Source organism: Neodiprion fabricii, chromosome 5 (genome assembly GCF_021155785.1).
Source record: "Neodiprion fabricii isolate iyNeoFabr1 chromosome 5, iyNeoFabr1.1, whole genome shotgun sequence".
Taxonomy (NCBI): Eukaryota; Metazoa; Arthropoda; class Insecta; order Hymenoptera; family Diprionidae; genus Neodiprion; species Neodiprion fabricii.
Window position 1 is genome coordinate 772051 of NC_060243.1, and position 19900 is coordinate 791950.

Sequence of the window (19900 nt, forward strand, 5' to 3'; positions counted from 1 at the left end):
AAAAGAGCGTAGGATCAACAGGAGAGAAATGGCGAGCGACAAAGCACCTGCTGAAAAATGTCAAAAACACAGGTTCTCGTTTTTTGGCTGTAACTTTTGATGCGTTGATCGCAAGGCATTGGGACTGCGCCCAATCGATTTCTCTCGCAAAATTACGTCGGAATAGTGCCTGAAAGAACTGATTCCAGCACTTTTCAAAATCGCGAAAATTTTCGCCAAAAATACAAAGGGGTTAACCTTCCTTTTTTTTTGACCAAAAAATTTTTCGTCTCAGAATTGATTCGTATGACTCTTTCCCGACCAATTGGACCCCAAGGAACTCAGAAAACGCAGCGAAAAGAGCGTAGGATCAACAGGAGAGAAATGGCGAGCGACAAAGCACCTGCTGAAAAATGTCAAAAACACAGGTTCTCGTTTTTTGGCTGTAACTTTTGATGCGTTGATCGCAGGGCATTGGGACTGCGCCCAATCGATTTCTCTCGCAAAATCACGTCGGAATAGTGCCTGAAAGAACTGATTCCAGCACTTTTCAAAATCGCGAAAATTTTCGCCAAAAATACAAAGGGGTTAACCTTCCTTTTTTTTTGACCGAAAAATTTTCCATCCCAGAATTGATTTGTCTGACCTTTTTCCGACCATTTGGTCCCACAGGAACTCAGAAAACGCAGCGAAAAGAGCGTGGGACCAACAGGAGAGAAATGACGACGAAAAGATGACCAGCTGAAAAATGTGAAAAAAACGGGTTGTGGTTTTTTGCCTGTAACTCTTGATCCGTTGATCGCAGCGTCCCGGGACTGCGCCCAATCGATTTCTCTCGCAAAATTACGTCGGAATAGTGCCTGAAAGAACTGATTCCAGCACTTTTCAAAATCGCGAAAATTTTCGACAAAAATACAAAGGGGTTAACCTTCCTTTTTTTTTGACCAAAAAATTTTTCGTCTCAGAATTGATTCGTATGACTCTTTCCCGACCAATTGGACCCCAAGGAACTCAGAAAACGCAGCGAAAAGAGCGTAGGATCAACAGGAGAGAAATGGCGAGCGACAAAGCACCTGCTGAAAAATGTCAAAAACACAGGTTCTTGTGTTTTGGCTGTAACTTTTGATGCGTTGATCGCAGGGCATTGGGACTGCGCCCAATCGATTTCTCTCGCAAAATTACGTCGGAATAGTGCCTGAAAGAACTGATTCCAGCACTTTTCAAAATCGCGAAAATTTTCGCCAAAAATACAAAGGGGTTAACCTTCCTTTTTTTTTGACCGAAAAAGTTTTCGTCTCAGAATTGATTCGTATGACTCTTTCCCGACCAATTGGACCCCAAGGAACTCAGAAAACGCAGCGAAAAGAGCGTAGGATCAACAGGAGAGAAATGGCGAGCGACAAAGCACCTGCTGAAAAATGTCAAAAACACAGGTTCTCGTTTTTTGGCTGTAACTTTTGATGCGTTGATCGCAGGGCATTGGGACTGCGCCCAATCGATTTCTCTCGCAAAATTACGTCGGAATAGTGCCTGAAAGAACTGATTCCAACACTTTTCAAAATCGCGAAAATTTTCGCCAAAAATACAAAGGGGTTAACCTTCCTTTTTTTTTGACCAAAAAATTTTTCGTCTCAGAATTGATTCGTATGACTCTTTCCCGACCAATTGGACCCCAAGGAACACAGAAAACGCAGCGAAAAGAGCGTAGGATCAACAGGAGAGAAATGGCGAGCGACAAAGCACCTGCTGAAAAATGTCAAAAACACAGGTTCTCGTTTTTTGGCTGTAACTTTTGATGCGTTGATCGCAGGGCATTGGGACTGCGCCCAATCGATTTCTCTCGCAAATTTACGTCGGAATAGTGCCTGAAAGAACTGATTCCAGCACTTTTCAAAATCGCGAAAATTTTCGCCAAAAATACAAAGGGGTTAACCTTCCTTTTTTTTTGACCGAAAAATTTTCCATCCCAGAATTGATTTGTCTGACCTTTTTCCGACCATTTGGACCCACAGGAACTCAGAAAACGCAGCGAAAAGAGCGTGGGACCAACAGGAGAGAAATGACGACGAAAAGATGACCAGCTGAAAAATGTGAAAAAAACGGGTTCTGGTTTTTTGCCTGTTACTCTTGATCCGTTGATCGCAGCGTCCCGGGACTGCGCCCAATCGATTTCTCTCGCAAAATTACGTCGGAATAGTGCATCAAAGAATTTATTCCAGCGCTTTTCAAAATTGCGAAAATTTTCGACAAAAATGCACAGACGATTTGTGTGTTGATTCTCCTTTCCGAACTTAATCTTTATTTCAAATTCAGTTTGATGTAGATATGCTGTACGCTTCACTGTCCAGCTATCGTCGGAACCCAATTACTCAGAAACTTTCTTTCAAACACAACAGATTCTGGAGAGTATTGGTTTTGTAGAAAAATCAGAATTAAATTCTTGGTGTGTAGTTAAGAATTTTATTTCATCTTATGTCGCACGTTCATACTTAAGCCATTAATATCATGTTATCTCTCTTATATCTATCGACTTAGACTAATTGGCCGCAGTAATTTCTGAGCTACATTTGCAAACGCTAATTCTGCTAGTTGTCTAGGGGTGTGCCCGAGCATGTCGACAGCTTCCGGATCGGCTCCACGGTCAAGCAGAAATTGCACCACTTCTCCTTGGTCGTGCAGAGCTCCGAAATGCAGCGCAGTTCTTCCGGAAACGTCTCTTTTCGACAGATCAACACCAGCGTAGCAGTACGACATCAGTCTGTCCACATTTCCGACTGCCGCGGCCAGGCAGAGTTGCTCGCCGATCAAATGGTCACAACCAGAAATGTGTGCTCCACACTCGACCAGTAATTCAATCACCTGCAGTACAGAAAAATTAAAAAAGTTGCAACAAACTCTAAAAACTCTCCGCGAATTTCCAGCTGTAATATTTCATTAACTAATTATCTTTTTGCAACCGGGTGCAGAGAAAATACCCCGAGTTTATTGAGGATCTATTTTGGAAATCATCTCTGCATTTTCTGACAGAATATGCAGATAACGGTTTTATAGATTGGAATAAATTGGTTAATAACACTAACGGAAAGTCATATATAGATGACGTACCTCATGGTGGTCGTTTTCGATCGCATCGATGAGAGGAGTGCGGTCAAATCTGTCTCGCAAATGAACGCTGGCACCGTTTTCTAGCAGATAGCGTACCACCTTCAAGCATCCCTCGGAAGCTGCGATATGAAGGGGAGTCCGAAAGTCGGCGTTCGTTTCGCAGAAATCAGATCCCTGTGACATGCAGTATCGTGTTTTGCGATATAATATTACCGTACAATAAATATGCCTTGTTCACGAATTGTCACAAATATCGTATCTACTATATACTCACGTATTCTTTTATCGCCATCAATTTTTCAACGTCCTTATCCAATATCGCAGCAGCGACCATTCCAGGAAAAAGACTATTCCTCAATCGGATTATATCGCCCTGCGAAGTGATGTTGAGATTCCTGGCAACGGCGTCCAACAGCTGATTGGATTTAGGATTGAAAGGTCGTTCGGTGGTCAGCTCGCCTCTTATACTGGTTAGCATAATTTCACGTTTCTTCTGCATGTCCCATTCGGACTTCGACAAAACGTATGCTAGTTTCGTGTACGCGGCTTCCGGGGTCATGTCAGATCCAGACAGGACACCTTGATTGAATTGCATTTTTATATTATATGAAAAATTGTCGAAAGAACTAATGTAAAAACGAAGGTCAACATTCGAATAAGAAAATTTGACACTTGACCCTGTACTCACCGACATCTTGAAGCGTCCTTCCAGTTTCGTAAATTGCGCTCACCGTTCCCTGCGAGCATTGAGTTATGTTTACTATCATTACGCCCCGCTTGACAGCCTTGCGAAGTTCTTCGAGTATGTCCTGTCGGTTTGTAGGCATGTTTCCTGCCCCGTAGGACTGAAGGACCATCCCCTTAGTCGGAGGATACGTCGCGGCGGTTATCATTGCTCTGGTGATGCCAGGAAACAGCCGTAACATCGTGACGTCCTCGCAGAGTTCTGTTTCGACGCTGAATTTTTCAATTTTATGGGGACGGAATATCGCTCGGTAATCAACTGAAATTGATACGAGAGGTGAATGAAATGTAGTCAGATATTCGTTGGACAAAATTGAAAGCAGCGAAGTCGACGACCTACCATCAATGGTAATTCCTGCAACGGCCAGAGGCACGTAATTCGGTGAATGGAAGGCTTCGAAGGCATCGGCCGTCCTTTTGCTGGTCCGATTTCCGCGCATCAGTTGATTCGCAAAGAAGACACAGACCTCGGGGATGTTGTAGTTACCAGCGATCAACAGGGACGTAAGAAAGTTGTCGAAGCCGTCGCTTCGCGGTTCGAATATCGATATTTGAGAACCGGTTACGATCACTGTTTTCCCCAAGTTATTCAACATGAAGGAGAGTGCGGAAGCTGTGTAACTCAGCGTGTCCGTTCCGTGAAGAATTACGAAGCCATCGTAATCGGTGTAATATTTCTGAAGGAGATGAAAGGAGATAGCGAGTGAGAAAAATTACGGTATGAAAACACGAGGAGCATAAACTTTATGCGATATGATTGAGGATACCATCATTTTGCGCTACCTTTATATCTTCAGCCAGACAAATCCAGTCAGCGGTTCTCGCGTTACTGGAATCGATCAGATTGTCGTATTCAAGAAGCTCGTAAACCACCCTCCGTTTTTCCGAGGTCAACCTATTTCCGAAATAGCCGAAATTAAAAAATTATACGTAATAACGAAAAACTGAACTGGACGACAAGTGAAACTCACGGCAAAACGAGCGGACTGTTTTCGCCAAAATTTTTGAAAGCGTATTCTTCGTCGTGCATTTGAGGATAATTCCGCAACAGTTTGACAATCGCGTTATGAGTCGGAACCAGTGCTGAAAGAACATAATATGCAATGTTATGTAATGCATCACGTTCAAGAGTCCTAAACGTTTAACGTATCAATCGTAAAGATAAACATCTCAGTTGACATTTTTATATTTTATGTGCGAACGGTAAAGTTCAAGGGTATGAGGCTGCTATAGCAACCCGCGATAGACATTCTTATTCATTTTTCCTCTAGAATTAATTTGGTATAGTAAATTAATGAAGGATTGCTAGAAGGCATATAAATATATAGAACATGACGAATGGATAAAAATGTTTATACGGTTCTAGGTCATAAAATCACGCGTGCCTATCTCTGCTATGTCTACATAGTATATTTATTTTCTTAACCCATTTTGCTACTTTAAATAATCATAGGGAATACCCCGTATCGGAGAAGATTGTCGTTCAGTATATTTTTACAGTTCGTGCAGTATCTGTTTCCTCAAATACGAAGAGTGCATTGCAAAATCGTGTGTGAAAAATATCGTGCGATTATTTGGGACTGTACATACAAGATGCATTTAAAATCGAAGTGACCCCGAAACTATAATACTTAAGATACATAAAGTTATACCTACATCCGAATTGATTTCTGGTCATCCCGATAGTTCCACCGGTGTAAATGACCAGTACCCGTCCTTCCAAGTCTCGATTACCGATCAACTTCCCCTGCATCGTTACACTCCTCTCCTTGCAGTACATTTCGTACCTTCGCCTTCGTTCAGTGACGTATAGAACAATGTATCCTTATTGGTGTGATTAAATTTTTATCCGACTATTTCAGCAAAACGTGCAAGGCAACGAGGTCGATCAACCTCGGAGCCAATTATCGCTGATTAGGATTGTGCATAATTCGTGTATACATACCTCTCAATCGAGAAATGTTACGTTGAAGTGGAATGTAAACTGAATGTCAAATTTCGTCGAGTACGTTGGATTAACGAACGAACTACAGTCGACGAAGAGTCGCTGGAACGACACTCCGCACCGCAGATTCGAGCCGTACTAACGACTGAGCACTTACTCAGATACGTAACGAGTCTTTGCGACACTGCCAGCCGACCGTTGTCCGTTGTATTTGGACAATTTGAACGCAGTTTCGCATTCACCCCGATCCACGCCTCTTGATAATTGCAGTTCACACACGTTTCCCTTTCCCTTTCTCCAACGCATTCCTAAGATAACTGTATTTGCGTATAAGCATTGTATAAGCGTTGAATTACTAAATTTAATTACAATCACTGTTCGCAGGATTAGCGAGTTTTTGTAAAACAGCATTCTATACGCTCACTAGCGTGACTTGGTTTCTGACAGATGCGAATGCGTGAAACGGAAAATATTCCGATTATTATATTATCGATAAATTATATTGAATCAATTAAGGAATGCTTGATAAAACCATCTTTAACCGCATTACGTGAAACATGCTTGTCACAAGCGATTGGCTAATTGTAAGAATAAAATCGCAACGTATATAATCGATTACATGATACATTGACTGTATGTGAAGTAGAAAAAAATAGTAGATATTTTTTATAGACGTAACTAAATTTATTCCTAATACGACATATGTATTGTAATTATATACAGGATGGTTGATTAAAAAATAGTAAATGTAAGTCAAGTAACTTAAGAATAAATTATAGAATACAAGAAAGAAGATTGCGGACAGTACATTGACACTAAGTTACGAAACGAAAATAAAAAAAAAAAAAAAAACTGGACAAACAACTGCAAATCGTCGATACAAAAATTAGCATAAAAACGAATATATCAGCGCAAAAACAATATGAAAAACAACATGAGAAAAAACATATCCATAAACAAATAATACACGATCGTTATTATTCGCAGATTACGAGAGAGTCGTTATATGTACTGCCTGCACTCAAGATTAATTAAATACTCGCATCATTTTATTTCGAATGAAGCAATAGTTCGTGAAATACTATAGTATGTTGACATGTGTCGTAAGATTTGCATCACAAGTACTGTGCTCTATCAATTCATGACATAAATAAAAAACTGATACGTACGCCTATAACTACGTTGAATTGTCCTTCCTCTTAAATTTTATCATCGGGAATTGTTGAAGAGATATTTTCCGAGCAAAGAATACAAATGTCCATAAAATTGGGAAATGTAAGTGGAAATAAAATTACTCCATTTACGCCTCTATTTACACAATCGAATACGTCGACAAGAACAGATGTTCAAAGTAATTACCGAGGTTCCTAATAGGAAAATGATTAGCAGAAATATTTCAATATTGCAAATGCGGTCTCTAACTTTGCAAAAATAGCCTGATTATGATAATATCTGTGTAAGCACAACTGTCGCGTGCAAACCTTTGGTAGGTAGATATGGTAAGAAGAAAAATATGTACTCCTGTCAGCTGGGACTAATTCACTTGAATCAATATATACATTGCAATTTCATCACTTTAATGATCGGTTCGAAATCGCAATGCCCAGATGGTGTGAATTTATTCAGGAAACTGTTGCATCTCGTTATTCGCTCGATCGGTGTGAATATTTTTTATTCTTCTCATTTTATCGAATAACCACGTTTTTATAAGCACGGACGTTATTTAGAAATCATCAGACGCAGAATGAAAGTCTAAGTAGCATTTTGCTTACGCTTAGCAGTTAGCTGATTTATCGACGCGACGATTAGAAATTCCTAGATAAAGTTTAAAATTCGCGGTCAAACGATAGAGAAGATAAAACAAAAGAATTCTCATGCGCAACGTGAAGCACGATGAGACAACTAAAGTGGGGAATCCCCACTCTCATTGGACGATCAATGTACGTGTAAAATTCACGTAGGAATACGTGTACGATTGTTTAGTTCAGTGTGTGGATTCCTTTCGCCACGCATACGTGTATTCGAGAGAAGACGACGTTTGACAGGAAGAAATAAAGCAGGAATTGATGATTTAAAAAAAACACTTACGGCTGGGAGCAGGTCATGTATCGTCTGCTCGTTTCATAAATGGAGGCTAAGTTGGCTGCCTACAGGGTTAGAAAACGCAAACAAGCTATGGTCGAATCGATGAAAAATTCTGTTAAAGGCGTTTTGACCTGGGGATCGAACACCAGCAACACATCCGCCTCCTCGTCGCCTCCGCCCGCCTACGTAGAACTCGAGGTAAGGTTATGTCTCTTAATTCCAATAATTTGAACCTTGTATCTTGTATTGTATTTTAAATCAAAATCATTGTTATTACGATTACTGTTGTATATATTTACGGTTAGTTTTTTCATTTTTATCTCGCCTTCTCATTTCCTCACTCACCCAATCTGTATTTTCATCACATTGTTATTTATTTGCTCGGTTTTGTAACAACAAACAACACTTTTCGAGATAACTGCAAACATTTACACTTAATCATGGTTACAACTTGACGGCTACTTCTCTTCAGTCTTCTGTGTAGTAGGAATTTACACGCTTTCACTTATATTTCTATGTACTATGCTCGGAAAACTGAAGGAAAACACTATTTCATTATCATAAATTATAAACGCCTATTGTTATAACACTTGAAATACAGAACAGCGTAAACAGTACTGCAACATTAAGAATTGTAAGGTTCCAGGATAGGGAAGACATAGAGAGCAGTCAGTCTGAAGAGAGTCTGGATTTGACGCCGGCAGAGAATCCGGTATTGATGCAAGTCACTTACCTGCTGTACTTCCTTCTGTGGGCAACGCTTTACATGATAGCACTTCAGTTCGAATTCGGCGCCGTATACTTTATCGTGTCATCCTTAGTACTAATATGGAAGAACACTCGGTCTGGTCCAAAGAAGAAGGGCGAGATTAGCGCCTACTCTGTTTTCAATCCAAATTGCCAAGCCATTGACGGTACCCTAAATGCCGAACAGTTTGAGAGGGAAATAAGGTATGGTGCTTCCAGTGTGCATTGATGAATTTTGTACGTTGAAGAACGTAACTCCTCGTGCACCAAACAAAAATGAATGTACATTGAGGCATAAATTTATATACAGTGTGCGTAAGATAAGGTAGAAACTAATTTTCGTAAATTGTGTCTACGTCATTATTGTGTTTTTGTAATTAACATAAGTATTCAATATACATCGAAACCTTTTGATGCTTTTAAATCACTCACCCGATTTGTTTCGCATTTTAGCCGGGCATAAATCATGTAAATTTACAGACCTGTGATATTTTATACGAACGAAAGTATTCTTAATTCCACTTTATTTCCCTCGTTACCTCTATCTGTCTATTTTAGCCATCCAAAATATCAATTCGTTACCAATTTGAGAATCAATTTTCTATACCAGAGTTAATGTTTTCATCCGATTTGAATCATTATACCAATAGTACAAACCGAAGTATTTTCAGCATTGAATCTCGATGTGGTATCGTGTATGAGAAATCTCGAGAAAAAAACCCTTGCGTGTTGAATATTTTGCAAACTTTTCAAACCTTACACCTAAGTACAAAGAGAAGCAATGAGCATTACCTTTTTAAAACACATTACTGTCGACGGTGGCTTGTTATTCATTCACTGGGCATTCAGAAAATTTGGAAGTCACCCTTCCTGCAAAACTTGAACTGCATTCTCATAGCAATTGAGCATATCATCGAGCATTTCCGAATCCACCAGCCCACGTTTGATTAAAGCTGGGTCAGTTTTTGACGCTAAATTACCGTCTGGGCACAGCAGTGCTCGATCCAAATCCATTACCAAGTCGTTCATCACTCGTGCTGACAGTGAGCTGTAAATATATTGTATGGGAACTCAGATTTGAAACGCCTGAAATAATCTTTTTTAAAACTCACACTTCTATCATGCTTAGTGACAATGTGACAACGCACTTACTCAGGCTCTTCGATCTCGTTTATGTTTCGATTCAAGTTGTAAGCTCTATTGACTATTTTATGCACAGTCGATGTAATCTTCTCTGAAATGTGTGCCAATTTAATTGACTGACATTCGATCATATATTGCTGTACAGCATGTCCAAAGTAATTCATGTTCGAACCAAAGTTGGTCTATGATTTCTACCTTTAACTTGGACGAATCCTGGAGAATCGATCATCTTCAAGGCTGCTTTGACGTCGCGTTCGAAGTATTTCGGATCCCAGTGAAGAATCGGACTGTTCGAAAGTCTCCAGATGGTAAGACCGATAATTTGAAAAAAAGATCTACTGTACGGGGTCGCTGTTTCATAGTCAGCATTGACACTAGTGTTGGTTGCTGCCTGAAATAATATTGATTGAAACGAAACGATAACAGCTATATTTTAGCGATATGAATTGAAACGGGTTGTAGTTTCTTACTAATAATGCGAGTGAGGCATGCGGTATGTCTGAGGGAATTCTAGGCAAAAATAGCCCGTCATCATGTTCCTTTTGGCACCAGTTGAAAATTCTGCGAGTACTTGTTAGGTCTTGGGCAGAAATTGTATCCTGAACTGTCTGAACTGCTTCAAATACCGACGATCTCACCACGTCTGATCCTGGGGCTACGAAGCACCCGTTCTCTGTCGATAAGGGCGTGGTATTAGTTCGAATTTCCACGGTTTTCAATTACTTCTATATCCCAAATTGCGAAATTTTATATTCAACTAACTCTGTATGGCGTTTCCATGGACTGTTAAATAGGCCACTATCTTATGGTGTGCGTATTTCGGTAGATTGTCGCGACACGAATCCTGACCAAACTCGTTGGAGAAGCAGAAAACTATCCTTCTCCGTGGAGTCCAGTTATGTGCATCCCTCAGCTTTTCAAACACTCTAGCAAGCTCAAGGGCCAAGATGACACCGTCTCCACTAACCGAAAGTACGACCCATCTGTCTATTTTTTTATGGAACATCGATCATTTATCACAAAAATGACAATGAATAAAATAATTAACAGTAACTAGTATTCTAATTATATCTAATTATGAACGGTTTATTACCGGACTCGCGTAATCCAGGTAGAGAAGCAACGACAGTTTTGTCTGGCATGGAATTAGGGAATAAGTGGGAATTCGAAAGGGTTGTCTCAACACTTTCGTGGTTTATGTGATCCTCGTTAGCATCTTTTTCCAACGTTTTCCTGCATAGAAAAGCAGTCTAACAATGACATGTTTATTTTTTAGAGAGAGCTATACCCATATTAGGCTAAACAATAAACAATATAACAATAAGTATAGACAAAGGAATCAAAATTGTTGAACTGAGATGAGGAGTTATAATATAAAAAAAACAGACCTAAATGCTTGTGTGTGGCAAAATTGACGATAAATGGGGAAAAATTAATTAAAGCACTCAAAAATACTCGTGTGAGATATCCTACTAACAAATGTTAACTCTGGGACAAAATCAACATGGCCGCTGTAGCTTCGCTTGCGATTTTGTTTCGACTGTAAAATCGTCATCACAACTCAGAGATTATTGGGCTTTATTTTACGGCAAATAAGAAAATGGCAAGAATATTTTAGTCGTGATTTCACTTCCAAAGAGTTTTTAAAAACCAAGAACTAAGCATACCAATTTCCATCATTTTTACCTACACGTACGTGTATTGCTGACGGTTTACCGCAAATTCCGCACTAACATCGCGATGTTTGAGTAATGCGACAAAAGGTATAAATTTTCCCGAAAACAATAACTCTGCAATTGTTACCACGAAAAGACTACAAGGAGAGAAAAATAAACAATCTTGTTATCTATTTTAAACAAGTCTACAAACTTGTTTATCAACTTGTCTCGTTAAAATGGATGAGACTGTTCTCATCTCATTGCTGCTTCATTGTCCGACGTTCAATATTTTTCTTTGGTCTCCCGTCCATCATCCTGCATTCATACGCCGCAGTCTCAAAATAGCTGCAGACACATGCATTTCCCGACAAGAGAGAGGAAAAAAAAAATATATATATTTTGCTAAGAAAAACCTTCGATGGGGACACCGCAATTTCTACGTTTTTTTTATTGGGCTCTTATGTAAATATTCCCCAGCTAGTGTGAGATGTCGTAAAAATGAGTAAATATATAAAGCTAACATGATTGAAACAGGGAAAATCCAAATCACCGTTTCAACTTTGTTACAATCAAGTGAATATCAAAAAAAAAAAAAATACAGATTGTATATACGATGCCCATGTTCCTTAGTTATACATCCATACTGTTATTGCAGAGGTGTGAGTTGCGTTTTAAAAGCGGGTCGATCTAAAATTGAAATATACGTGCGTAACGCGCCTCGTATTCGTGCAACAAGAATGCGTCACTATCTATGAAACGTATACTTACTTACTAAACATATATGTATGCATATGTACCCTCATGCAACTTTTTGTCCCGCGCTAAACATAAATATATTTCATTAACAATTCACAACATATTTTTCCCCAATGTTGACGTACTATTGACGGACTCGCGATATGGACCGTAGTATATAAATATTATCCGAGGACGTCTATTTTTTCAGCTGTTAAATTTTTTATTACGTCTGGACGGGATATGAAGCACCGTCTGTTCCCTGATCGAAATTACGTTTAATTTTCAAATAATATTACTGCCAACGTACGTAACGTGATATTGGTCGAATGAAGCTTTTCGCAATTCTTCCAGAAGTGTACGTTCCAGCCGAACGCTTTCCATCCTATTTTCCGTATATTCAATCTGTTTACGTTGTTCACGTAATTTTTCTGTCCTTTCGGCTGAAAATCTGCCCAACAGAAAACCCCCGAGTAGTGCCAAGAATCCGAAGAAAAATATGAATGAAAAGCACATTCTTTTCGTTACGAATTCACTCGATTCACCGAAACCTCTTCCCATTTGGAAGCTCAGCACGCGGTGCATGATTTTTGTTTTAATTTTATCGCGATTCTAGTAATCTATTTATTTCGGTATTAGTCACACGATTAACAACGCATAGTTAACAACAATGATGAATGTATCAATGATAGTGTCAAAGTGATAAACTTTTTTTTCTTCACAACGTAAATTTGACGAAATAAAACTTCACCCTCATGCCATTCTCACGAAGTGTTTGCTACACACTGCGTGGCACGTCCTGAGCGTATTTTTTGAGCGTATACTTCTTGTTGGCATCACTCCCACCTTTACACAGTGAGATATAGAGAACTTAATTTTACTCTACTGCAGAACGTATCAAATATAGTGTTTGGAATACGATGCGGCATGCCTTTGAAGCGAAGTTATTGAAGCCAGTCAAAATTGCGCTGAACCATCTGGCTTTCAGAGGAAAATTTTCCTAGACGCGATATTTTTAGCAATTATGCTTATAATTCTGAAATGCTTCCTTTTTCCAATTTCCACATCATTCGAATTCACGTCTTCGTTTGGGATTCGAGATATTTGACGCTGCCACGGGTGTACGCAAATGTTTCAAAATCTCTGAACAATGTTCACCTACTAGTTCGCAATAACGAATATGAAATTCGCAATTGCTCGGGACTTTGACAGATTCCCGCCCACTTTATAGCGGCAAAAATAGTTCCGCCGTTTTTTTACTGGCATAGTCAGATGGCAACACATGCCAGACAAGTAGTAGCACCATCTTTTAGAGTGTTCGAAATCATGTGTTGCGCGAGACGGGATGAATGAATTTTCGAAGCACCACGATTTTGCGTTTCTCAACAGCGTAAAAATGATTGCGAAGGCTTCAATTCAAGGTTTATTCATAATAATCAACCTTTACACCAATAATGACGGAAGTTCTTTACACACCGAATTATACGGGAGCGTGATTGACTGTTTTTCATTTATATCCGTGACGAGTAGCGACACGCGAGTTGTAAACGCCCACAGAAAATGAAAAGGATGATAGCGTAATACGCTTTGCCACGAGCAACCCGTCTTACAAAATCCGTAGTTAGCGATTTACTTAATTGTAAGTTGTCCTAAACTATTTGAAAATTGTTGGACAGTCGGAATATGTACATGGTCAAGTGTCTTCAAAGACACGCGATATTATACAATTATATCTAGTATGAATTCAATATGTCAAAAATCTAGATTTACAACCCAGAATATCATTCTGCGTCTAGACCCACCGCTTCAGGATCCAGAACAACCTTTTTACTTCTAGAAACTGCTCCATCTGTAATTCAATTCAATCAGATATTATTAGTGCACACTAAATCTATATTGTTTACAATTAAACGCAATGAAATATTCTTCCTAAATACCTTGGTGAAAATGTTTCGCAGTTCGTTTTCTGATCTCGTCTACACCCTCCTCGGTCTGTGCCCATTCCAAGACTAATCGACGTCCGTACAAGTGAGTGCTCTGACACAATGCCTTGAAAGCTTTCTGAAATGTTGGCACATATTTATTCACCGTTACGTAATGAAATAACTGGACCGAAGCATTTGAAAACTTAGAAAGATGTGACAATTTTGTGAAAATTACCTTAGCGTCACTTTTCGTATAGTAATCAACGAATGCAAAACCTCGGTGAGATTCGGAAGTCGACATTTTTTTTGGCAAACGTAACGCTTTTATCTCTCCGAACGCTCTGTAAAATTAATTTTTATTAGATGATGAAACGTATAAAAGTAATGAAGAGACAAACGAATAATCGAAATAATGAAAGGAGTAATGCAAAAAACTCACTTGAATAATTCTTGAACTTCGCTGGCATTCGCTTGGAATGGAATGTTCCTAACTAAGATTTTGGTTCCTGTTTGTTCACCGACCTTTGAAACCTTCCTCGTAGTCTGAGCGTCAGATCTGAAGCATTTTTCAGGTGCAATACAACATTTACCTTACTAGTGTGATAAGTGTCAAGGTGGTGAACGGAATATTCATGTACTTACTGCAACGCTCGTTCTGATCTTTTTAGTTCAAGAGTTTTTCCATCTACCGAAGTCATCTGAAGATTTTTAAGAGCCTGTTCGGCATCCGCTTTGCGTTTGTATCTGACAAAACCATATCCCATCGACAGTTTTCCCCCTGGATTATTCGGATCCTTTTTCATTGCAATATTCACGTAATCGAGGCGACCGCACTTTCGGAAATGCTATGTAAAGGAAGTTAGGAGCCTTGGTTAATTAGAGATGATCATGAAAAATTTAGTTTTGAATCTGCAAAGCTAACAAATCAACTCCATTTACTATACCTCTCTCAGCATTTCCTCTGTGGTTGAGAAGTTGAGATTTTTTACGAAAAGCGTAGTATCTGGTTCTGCTTCCTCGTCATCTTCGCTGCTTGATTCCTTAACGGGAACAGTCGTCTGTTTACTCTCTGGTTTATCCTCTTTGGATAAATTCGAAGATTTTGGTTCCGTGTTACGAGAAGCGGCTTCTGGCTGCTTGGAACTGCTTACAGGTGATTTAAAGCTGTTATCGGGAGCCCATTCGAGGTACAAAGGAAGGTACTTGAACTTTGTGTAAGCCAATTTTGTAAATGCTATACGAGCTTCCGAAGGCTCTAGGAATTCGACCAAAGCTGCATAACACATATTTCCAGTAAGATTAGAAGTATAACAAGCGATAAATTTAATATCACCAGGCGAATTTGATATTTTTAGCTTACCGGTAACTCCAGAGGGCGGCATAATTACTCTTCCTAATTCCCCATGTCTGACAAACATTTCTCTGATCTCCCTGACGTCGGTTTGGGCAGGTAAATTTTTTACTAGTATTACAGTTTTAGATCTTTTTTCCGGCGGCTAGAAAGAAAGAGATAAATAAAGATTGGTCTGTCAGTGATTTTGTCGTTTGCTTTTTTTGAAGTAATTGAAATTTACCTGATTGAATGCGTCCACGTGAACGCCGCTCTCCTCTAAGAATTTTCTCGTGTCTTCGACAAGCTGAGTTTCACCCAAAGCTAGTCTTACTGCGACGCTGGAACTTTTTCCACCATCATCCAAGACCTAGAAACGAATTAGATAGCATTATTGTAATTCCAGATCAAGACCAAAGCAATTTTTTGTTTTGGCCAATAAAAACTTCAAATATTTAGAACCTACCTTCTCTTTTGTAGTATTATACGCTGCAGCGATGGCTTCAGCAACTGCATTTTGACCAAGGAACAGTGTGTTCCAATTGTGCACAGAGCCAGCTGTAGCTTTTTTTTGCAGCTCTTTCTTTGTTTTAAAGTCCAAATTGTCTGTAAAAGAAAGACTGTGGTCAAACACGTTAGAACAGGAAGACAAAAAAAAATGAGTCTCGTCAACCAACCGTTTTCAAGCTGCTGGTCAAGAGATGCTTTTCCTTTCCCAGGAAGTATGTGCAGCATTCTTCCGTTAAGAATTGAACCATCCAATTCCGTATAAGCTTTCACTGCGTGCTCAGGCATCATGAACACAACAACGCCAAAACCTTTAGGTTTCCTGGTGGTTTTATCGATGGGTAGATCTACTTCGGATAACGGTCCTAAAATTCAAAGTATAACTGATTGTTTGAAGACTGCTTATTTTATAATATTTGTAAGACACTTTGTTGAGGATTTAAAAATTCGTTACGAAATATTTTTACTGCATATATGATATCTCACCGTATTTTTCAAACAAAGCTTGTATGTCAGTCTCGGTCGTGGTGTAGGCCAAATTCCTGACAAACATTCTCCCTGATTCAGCTATACTCTCCTCGCTTTTGAGGGCTTCTTCCTGTTCTTTCCACCTTGAATTTGCTGGCTTCTCTCTGGCTGACTTTATATCCTCGACTGTGTCCTTCGCCTCATACTTCATAACAAACAGTCGTTTTCCATCTGTGGACAGAAAGTTATATTCAACATAATCCAGAGACTAACGAAAAGACAATAAGGTATTTTCTTCAAGTGCAGTATATTGATCCGCGATCACTTACCCAAAAAGCTTTTATTTTTGTTCAATGCCTGTTTCAGTTGCTTTTCTGTCTTGAAACCAACATAGGCAATGCCCTTAATTTTTGGAGGCAGTCGTATTGATTTAGGAACAAGGGGATGGAAAAACTGCTTTATATGTTTCTTTTTATGGCTGTATCCAAGACCCCGAACTTTCACTGTTAGTAACTTCAGTGGTCCGTGGGTGTTTTTTGCGTCATTGGAGAGTCCTGAAGGATTAATATCACCCTGTGCTTTAGCCTTCAGAATTTGCATGTACTGTAAAAATGTATTGAACATGTTAGTTCGAATACTCAGTCAAATTATGAGCTATTAACCAATCTTTATATTTTAAACTAACTTCCAGATCCGAAATTTTCTTATCAGCAGCTCGTTGCTCCTTTTTCTGTTTATCCTCGCTCTCATTTCCAGAGTCAACGTTGTCATCGTCCTTTTGCGTGTCATCCTCATCGCTTTCATTTTCGCTGCTGTCGTCATTAACTCCTGTGCCTCCTGTGGTATCATTGCTCCAAATGGCATTTGTTCCTGTAACTGCATGTGTCTCCATAAACTCAGTGAAGAGAGCATCGTCCTTGTGCTGTAAATATCGGTAAAATTCAGTAACATTATAAATCACAACTCTGAAGTATCAAAGCTCAATAATTTGGAACTTATAATGAAATTCCTTTTTTTCTCACTTTTTCAAGAGCTTCTTTAATCTCTTTGCTCGTTTGCTTCTTCGATTCTTTCTTCTTTTTCTCGACGGCCTTTGATTTAGTTGTCAAATGGTCATCACTGTCTTTTTTGCCATTAATAATTCCATATGCAACACTGTCGGGAGCGTATTTACTCCATGCTTTCGGTTTTGACGTATCACCTAGTTGTGAAAAAAAAAAAAAAAAACACAGACAAGTTGGGGGTTTATTACACGGCGAACTGCTTTTTGAAAAGGCCTGAGATTTGGATATAAATATTTTTGATTTGCATACCTAGTCCAGCGCAATGTTCAATGTTGATTTTGGTAGTATCGATGCAGGTATTGTTGAAGTATTCGAGTGCGTTCTGAGCCTGCTCCTCAGTCTTGAGTCCGACAAAACCAAAGCGTCGAAACTTTCCATCCTTCGTATACTTGAGTTGAACGTCAGTGACGATACCTTTTTCGCTGAAAATCTCCTTCAACCTGTTTTCAGTTATCTGACGATTTGGAGAAGTAAAATAAGGATCAGTGGGGTTAACCTGACTTAACCTAACCTAGTAAACGCGTCACAAAAACTAACTTACGCCATTCGGAAGGTTTTTCACAATCAAGCGAGACATTCTTGGAGAATAATCTAAACCAAAACTGTCGATGAAATAATTACATTTGTAGACAACGTCTGCCTATAAATCATGAAGTAACTATAAACCGTCACATGTCGTTCCTAACTTGAAAATGAAATCAAACCAAACTTCGATTTTAGCAGAATGCTAAGAATTCAAAGACGACGCTGCTGCTGCTATCGGTATAATTCGAAACTTGGAGAACATATTGTTATTCGTACATAGGCCACTGTACGAAAGGTAAGGCAGAGAACTGTAATAATTATTGATGCCTTTCACAACCTGTGAGAATAAGAAGGTTGGCATTACTATTAATAGAACAAATGTTGTATCTTCACTATACGCTGCAATTTCTGCAGACTTAATTTTCTCCGACAGATATTGAACTTGTTTCCTTTACTTTTTTTTTTAAGGATAGATAAGTATACATATATTAATTGATAATACATCAAATCCTGAATTATTAATGAGCCAAATTACAACATGAATTGTAGAAAACGAAGACGCAATGGTTTCTATTTGGACAGGTTTCGAACGAAGCTTGTTCTAGAATTTTAATTATTCTTACACATCCGCATCGGCCAAATAAATAACACATTTGCCTTATCGATAACTTCCCTAATTAAAGTGTTATAGGGATGCCTTGCATAACTTGTGTTCGAATTTTTACGATTTCCCCCTCTCCTTACAAATTCGACTAGCGATTAGAAATATTTAAAGATGTAAGCTAATTAACGGTCTCGCATATTCGACCATCTTACCCGGCTGCGAGGTGAGAATATTTTATCGCCGGAAAGTTGTGATTCAATTTAAAATCACGTATACAAACGAGAAACTTTTTCTTTTATAAATTTTCTCCAAAGTATCACTTTTAGAATTCGCGACACCATACAACAAACCATGAAGCATTCTACATGCCATGCAGCTTCTACTGCAGGTAGTTTGTGAAGGTCAATGGAATGGATCGAGGGTATCGATGTCACACACACACAACTTTTACATCTGAGTTTCTCGTACCTGACCAGCATGAATATTGTTATACTTGGTCAATAAACACGGCAGCAAATTCGTGGTTCTATTAATTTTTACAAATCTATAGCCAACAAACCCGTAAGCCTATACTAGGGGCGTGGATTGTAAGTATTTGCGCGGATACATTATTTATTCATATGCCTGCATAAATTTATAATTTCAGAACCCGTAATGACGCTGTTCGACTAATTAACAACGACAAACTCCTGGGACATGCGATAAAACCCTATGAGGAAACGATATCTGGACACGCAAATTAATTACCAATTGCTAGTCCCTCTCACTATAAATAAAATGTTTACATATCATCGATGAAACTGATACGTCCCTACGTATGTATTGATTAAAAAATAAATATTATAACGACTGTTTCTCGAGATTTCGTGTACTACGACGGATGTAAATTCAAATAAAATATATTTCTATAGATTCGCTTTGCAAAGATTTACCGATATATATTCGAATAATAGGAATTTATAGTACCTGGACGGCCTTGTGAGCTCTTCTTCACAGCCTTGGTGCGATCCTCTGATGCTAAAGTCTCTTCATCTCTGATCCAGACCAGTTTCTTTTCACCAGTTTTAATTCGGAAACTGTTCGATAGATTTTTATTTATGCTTTTCACTTCTCGGTTGGGGTTTGAGCGCAATTAATATGACTAAATTCAATGTAGTTAATATCGCGGATGGACCAACACATTACAACCAGGCTCATGTCGACTTTGAGGTCTAGATAAAAAATGGTCAATCACCATTCGGCGGATAACAAGTATAAATTTCTTGTTAGAATCAATTTCCATGTGTATTGGTGTATAAGTTGCCGTAGGTTACAAAGCTGATCCCAAAAAATCAGA

General features: G+C 39.0%; 4 protein-coding genes across 11 annotated transcripts; 1 reads left to right on the top strand and 3 right to left on the bottom strand.

Annotated features, from left to right (window-relative positions):
- Window positions 1–2416: 2416 nt before the first annotated feature.
- On the bottom strand, window positions 2417–5925 carry LOC124183256 (L-asparaginase). 4 transcript variants are annotated; one of them, XM_046571511.1, is made up of 9 exons: window positions 5774–5925; window positions 5485–5621; window positions 4800–4911; window positions 4612–4723; window positions 4169–4505; window positions 3773–4087; window positions 3359–3663; window positions 3085–3258; window positions 2417–2838 (listed from the first exon to the last, which is right to left on the bottom strand). In XM_046571511.1, the coding sequence occupies exons 2-9, from the start codon at window positions 5606–5608 to the stop codon at window positions 2503–2505; spliced, it is 1815 nt and encodes a 604-aa protein (XP_046427467.1). In that variant the 5' UTR covers window positions 5609–5621; window positions 5774–5925; the 3' UTR covers window positions 2417–2502. The 4 variants fall into 4 exon arrangements, with proteins under 4 accessions (XP_046427467.1, XP_046427468.1, XP_046427469.1 ...); XM_046571512.1 differs by having other exon boundaries at window positions 5485–5652; XM_046571513.1 differs by having other exon boundaries at window positions 5485–5924.
- Window positions 5926–7430: 1505 nt separating this feature from the next.
- LOC124183259 (SAYSvFN domain-containing protein 1) lies at window positions 7431–9310 on the top strand. The gene is made up of 2 exons (XM_046571520.1): window positions 7431–8056; window positions 8505–9310. Exons 1-2 carry the CDS (start codon window positions 7901–7903, stop codon window positions 8832–8834), a joined length of 486 nt encoding a protein of 161 aa, XP_046427476.1. The 5' UTR covers window positions 7431–7900; the 3' UTR covers window positions 8835–9310.
- LOC124183258 lies at window positions 8070–13407 on the bottom strand. Of its 5 annotated transcripts, XM_046571519.1 has the most exons (9): window positions 12452–13407; window positions 10842–10981; window positions 10511–10735; window positions 10219–10421; window positions 9944–10139; window positions 9758–9839; window positions 9586–9653; window positions 9398–9475; window positions 8070–8777 (listed from the first exon to the last, which is right to left on the bottom strand). In XM_046571519.1, exons 1-8 carry the CDS (start codon window positions 12724–12726, stop codon window positions 9432–9434), a joined length of 1233 nt encoding a protein of 410 aa, XP_046427475.1. In that variant the 5' UTR covers window positions 12727–13407; the 3' UTR covers window positions 8070–8777; window positions 9398–9431. The 5 variants fall into 5 exon arrangements, 1 of the variants encoding a protein (XP_046427475.1); XR_006870950.1 differs by having other exon boundaries at window positions 9398–9653; window positions 12893–13407; XR_006870947.1 differs by having other exon boundaries at window positions 9398–9653.
- Window positions 13408–13551: 144 nt separating this feature from the next.
- On the bottom strand, window positions 13552–18169 carry LOC124183254 (probable RNA-binding protein 19). Its single transcript, XM_046571507.1, has 16 exons — window positions 17977–18169; window positions 17685–17889; window positions 17394–17572; window positions 17057–17293; window positions 16701–16974; window positions 16390–16602; window positions 16074–16268; window positions 15863–16002; window positions 15641–15766; window positions 15427–15562; window positions 15011–15339; window positions 14709–14911; window positions 14506–14622; window positions 14302–14407; window positions 14079–14202; window positions 13552–13990 (listed from the first exon to the last, which is right to left on the bottom strand). The coding sequence occupies exons 1-16, from the start codon at window positions 18010–18012 to the stop codon at window positions 13923–13925; spliced, it is 2688 nt and encodes an 895-aa protein (XP_046427463.1). The 5' UTR covers window positions 18013–18169; the 3' UTR covers window positions 13552–13922.
- Between the last annotated feature and the right edge of the window lie 1731 nt (window positions 18170–19900).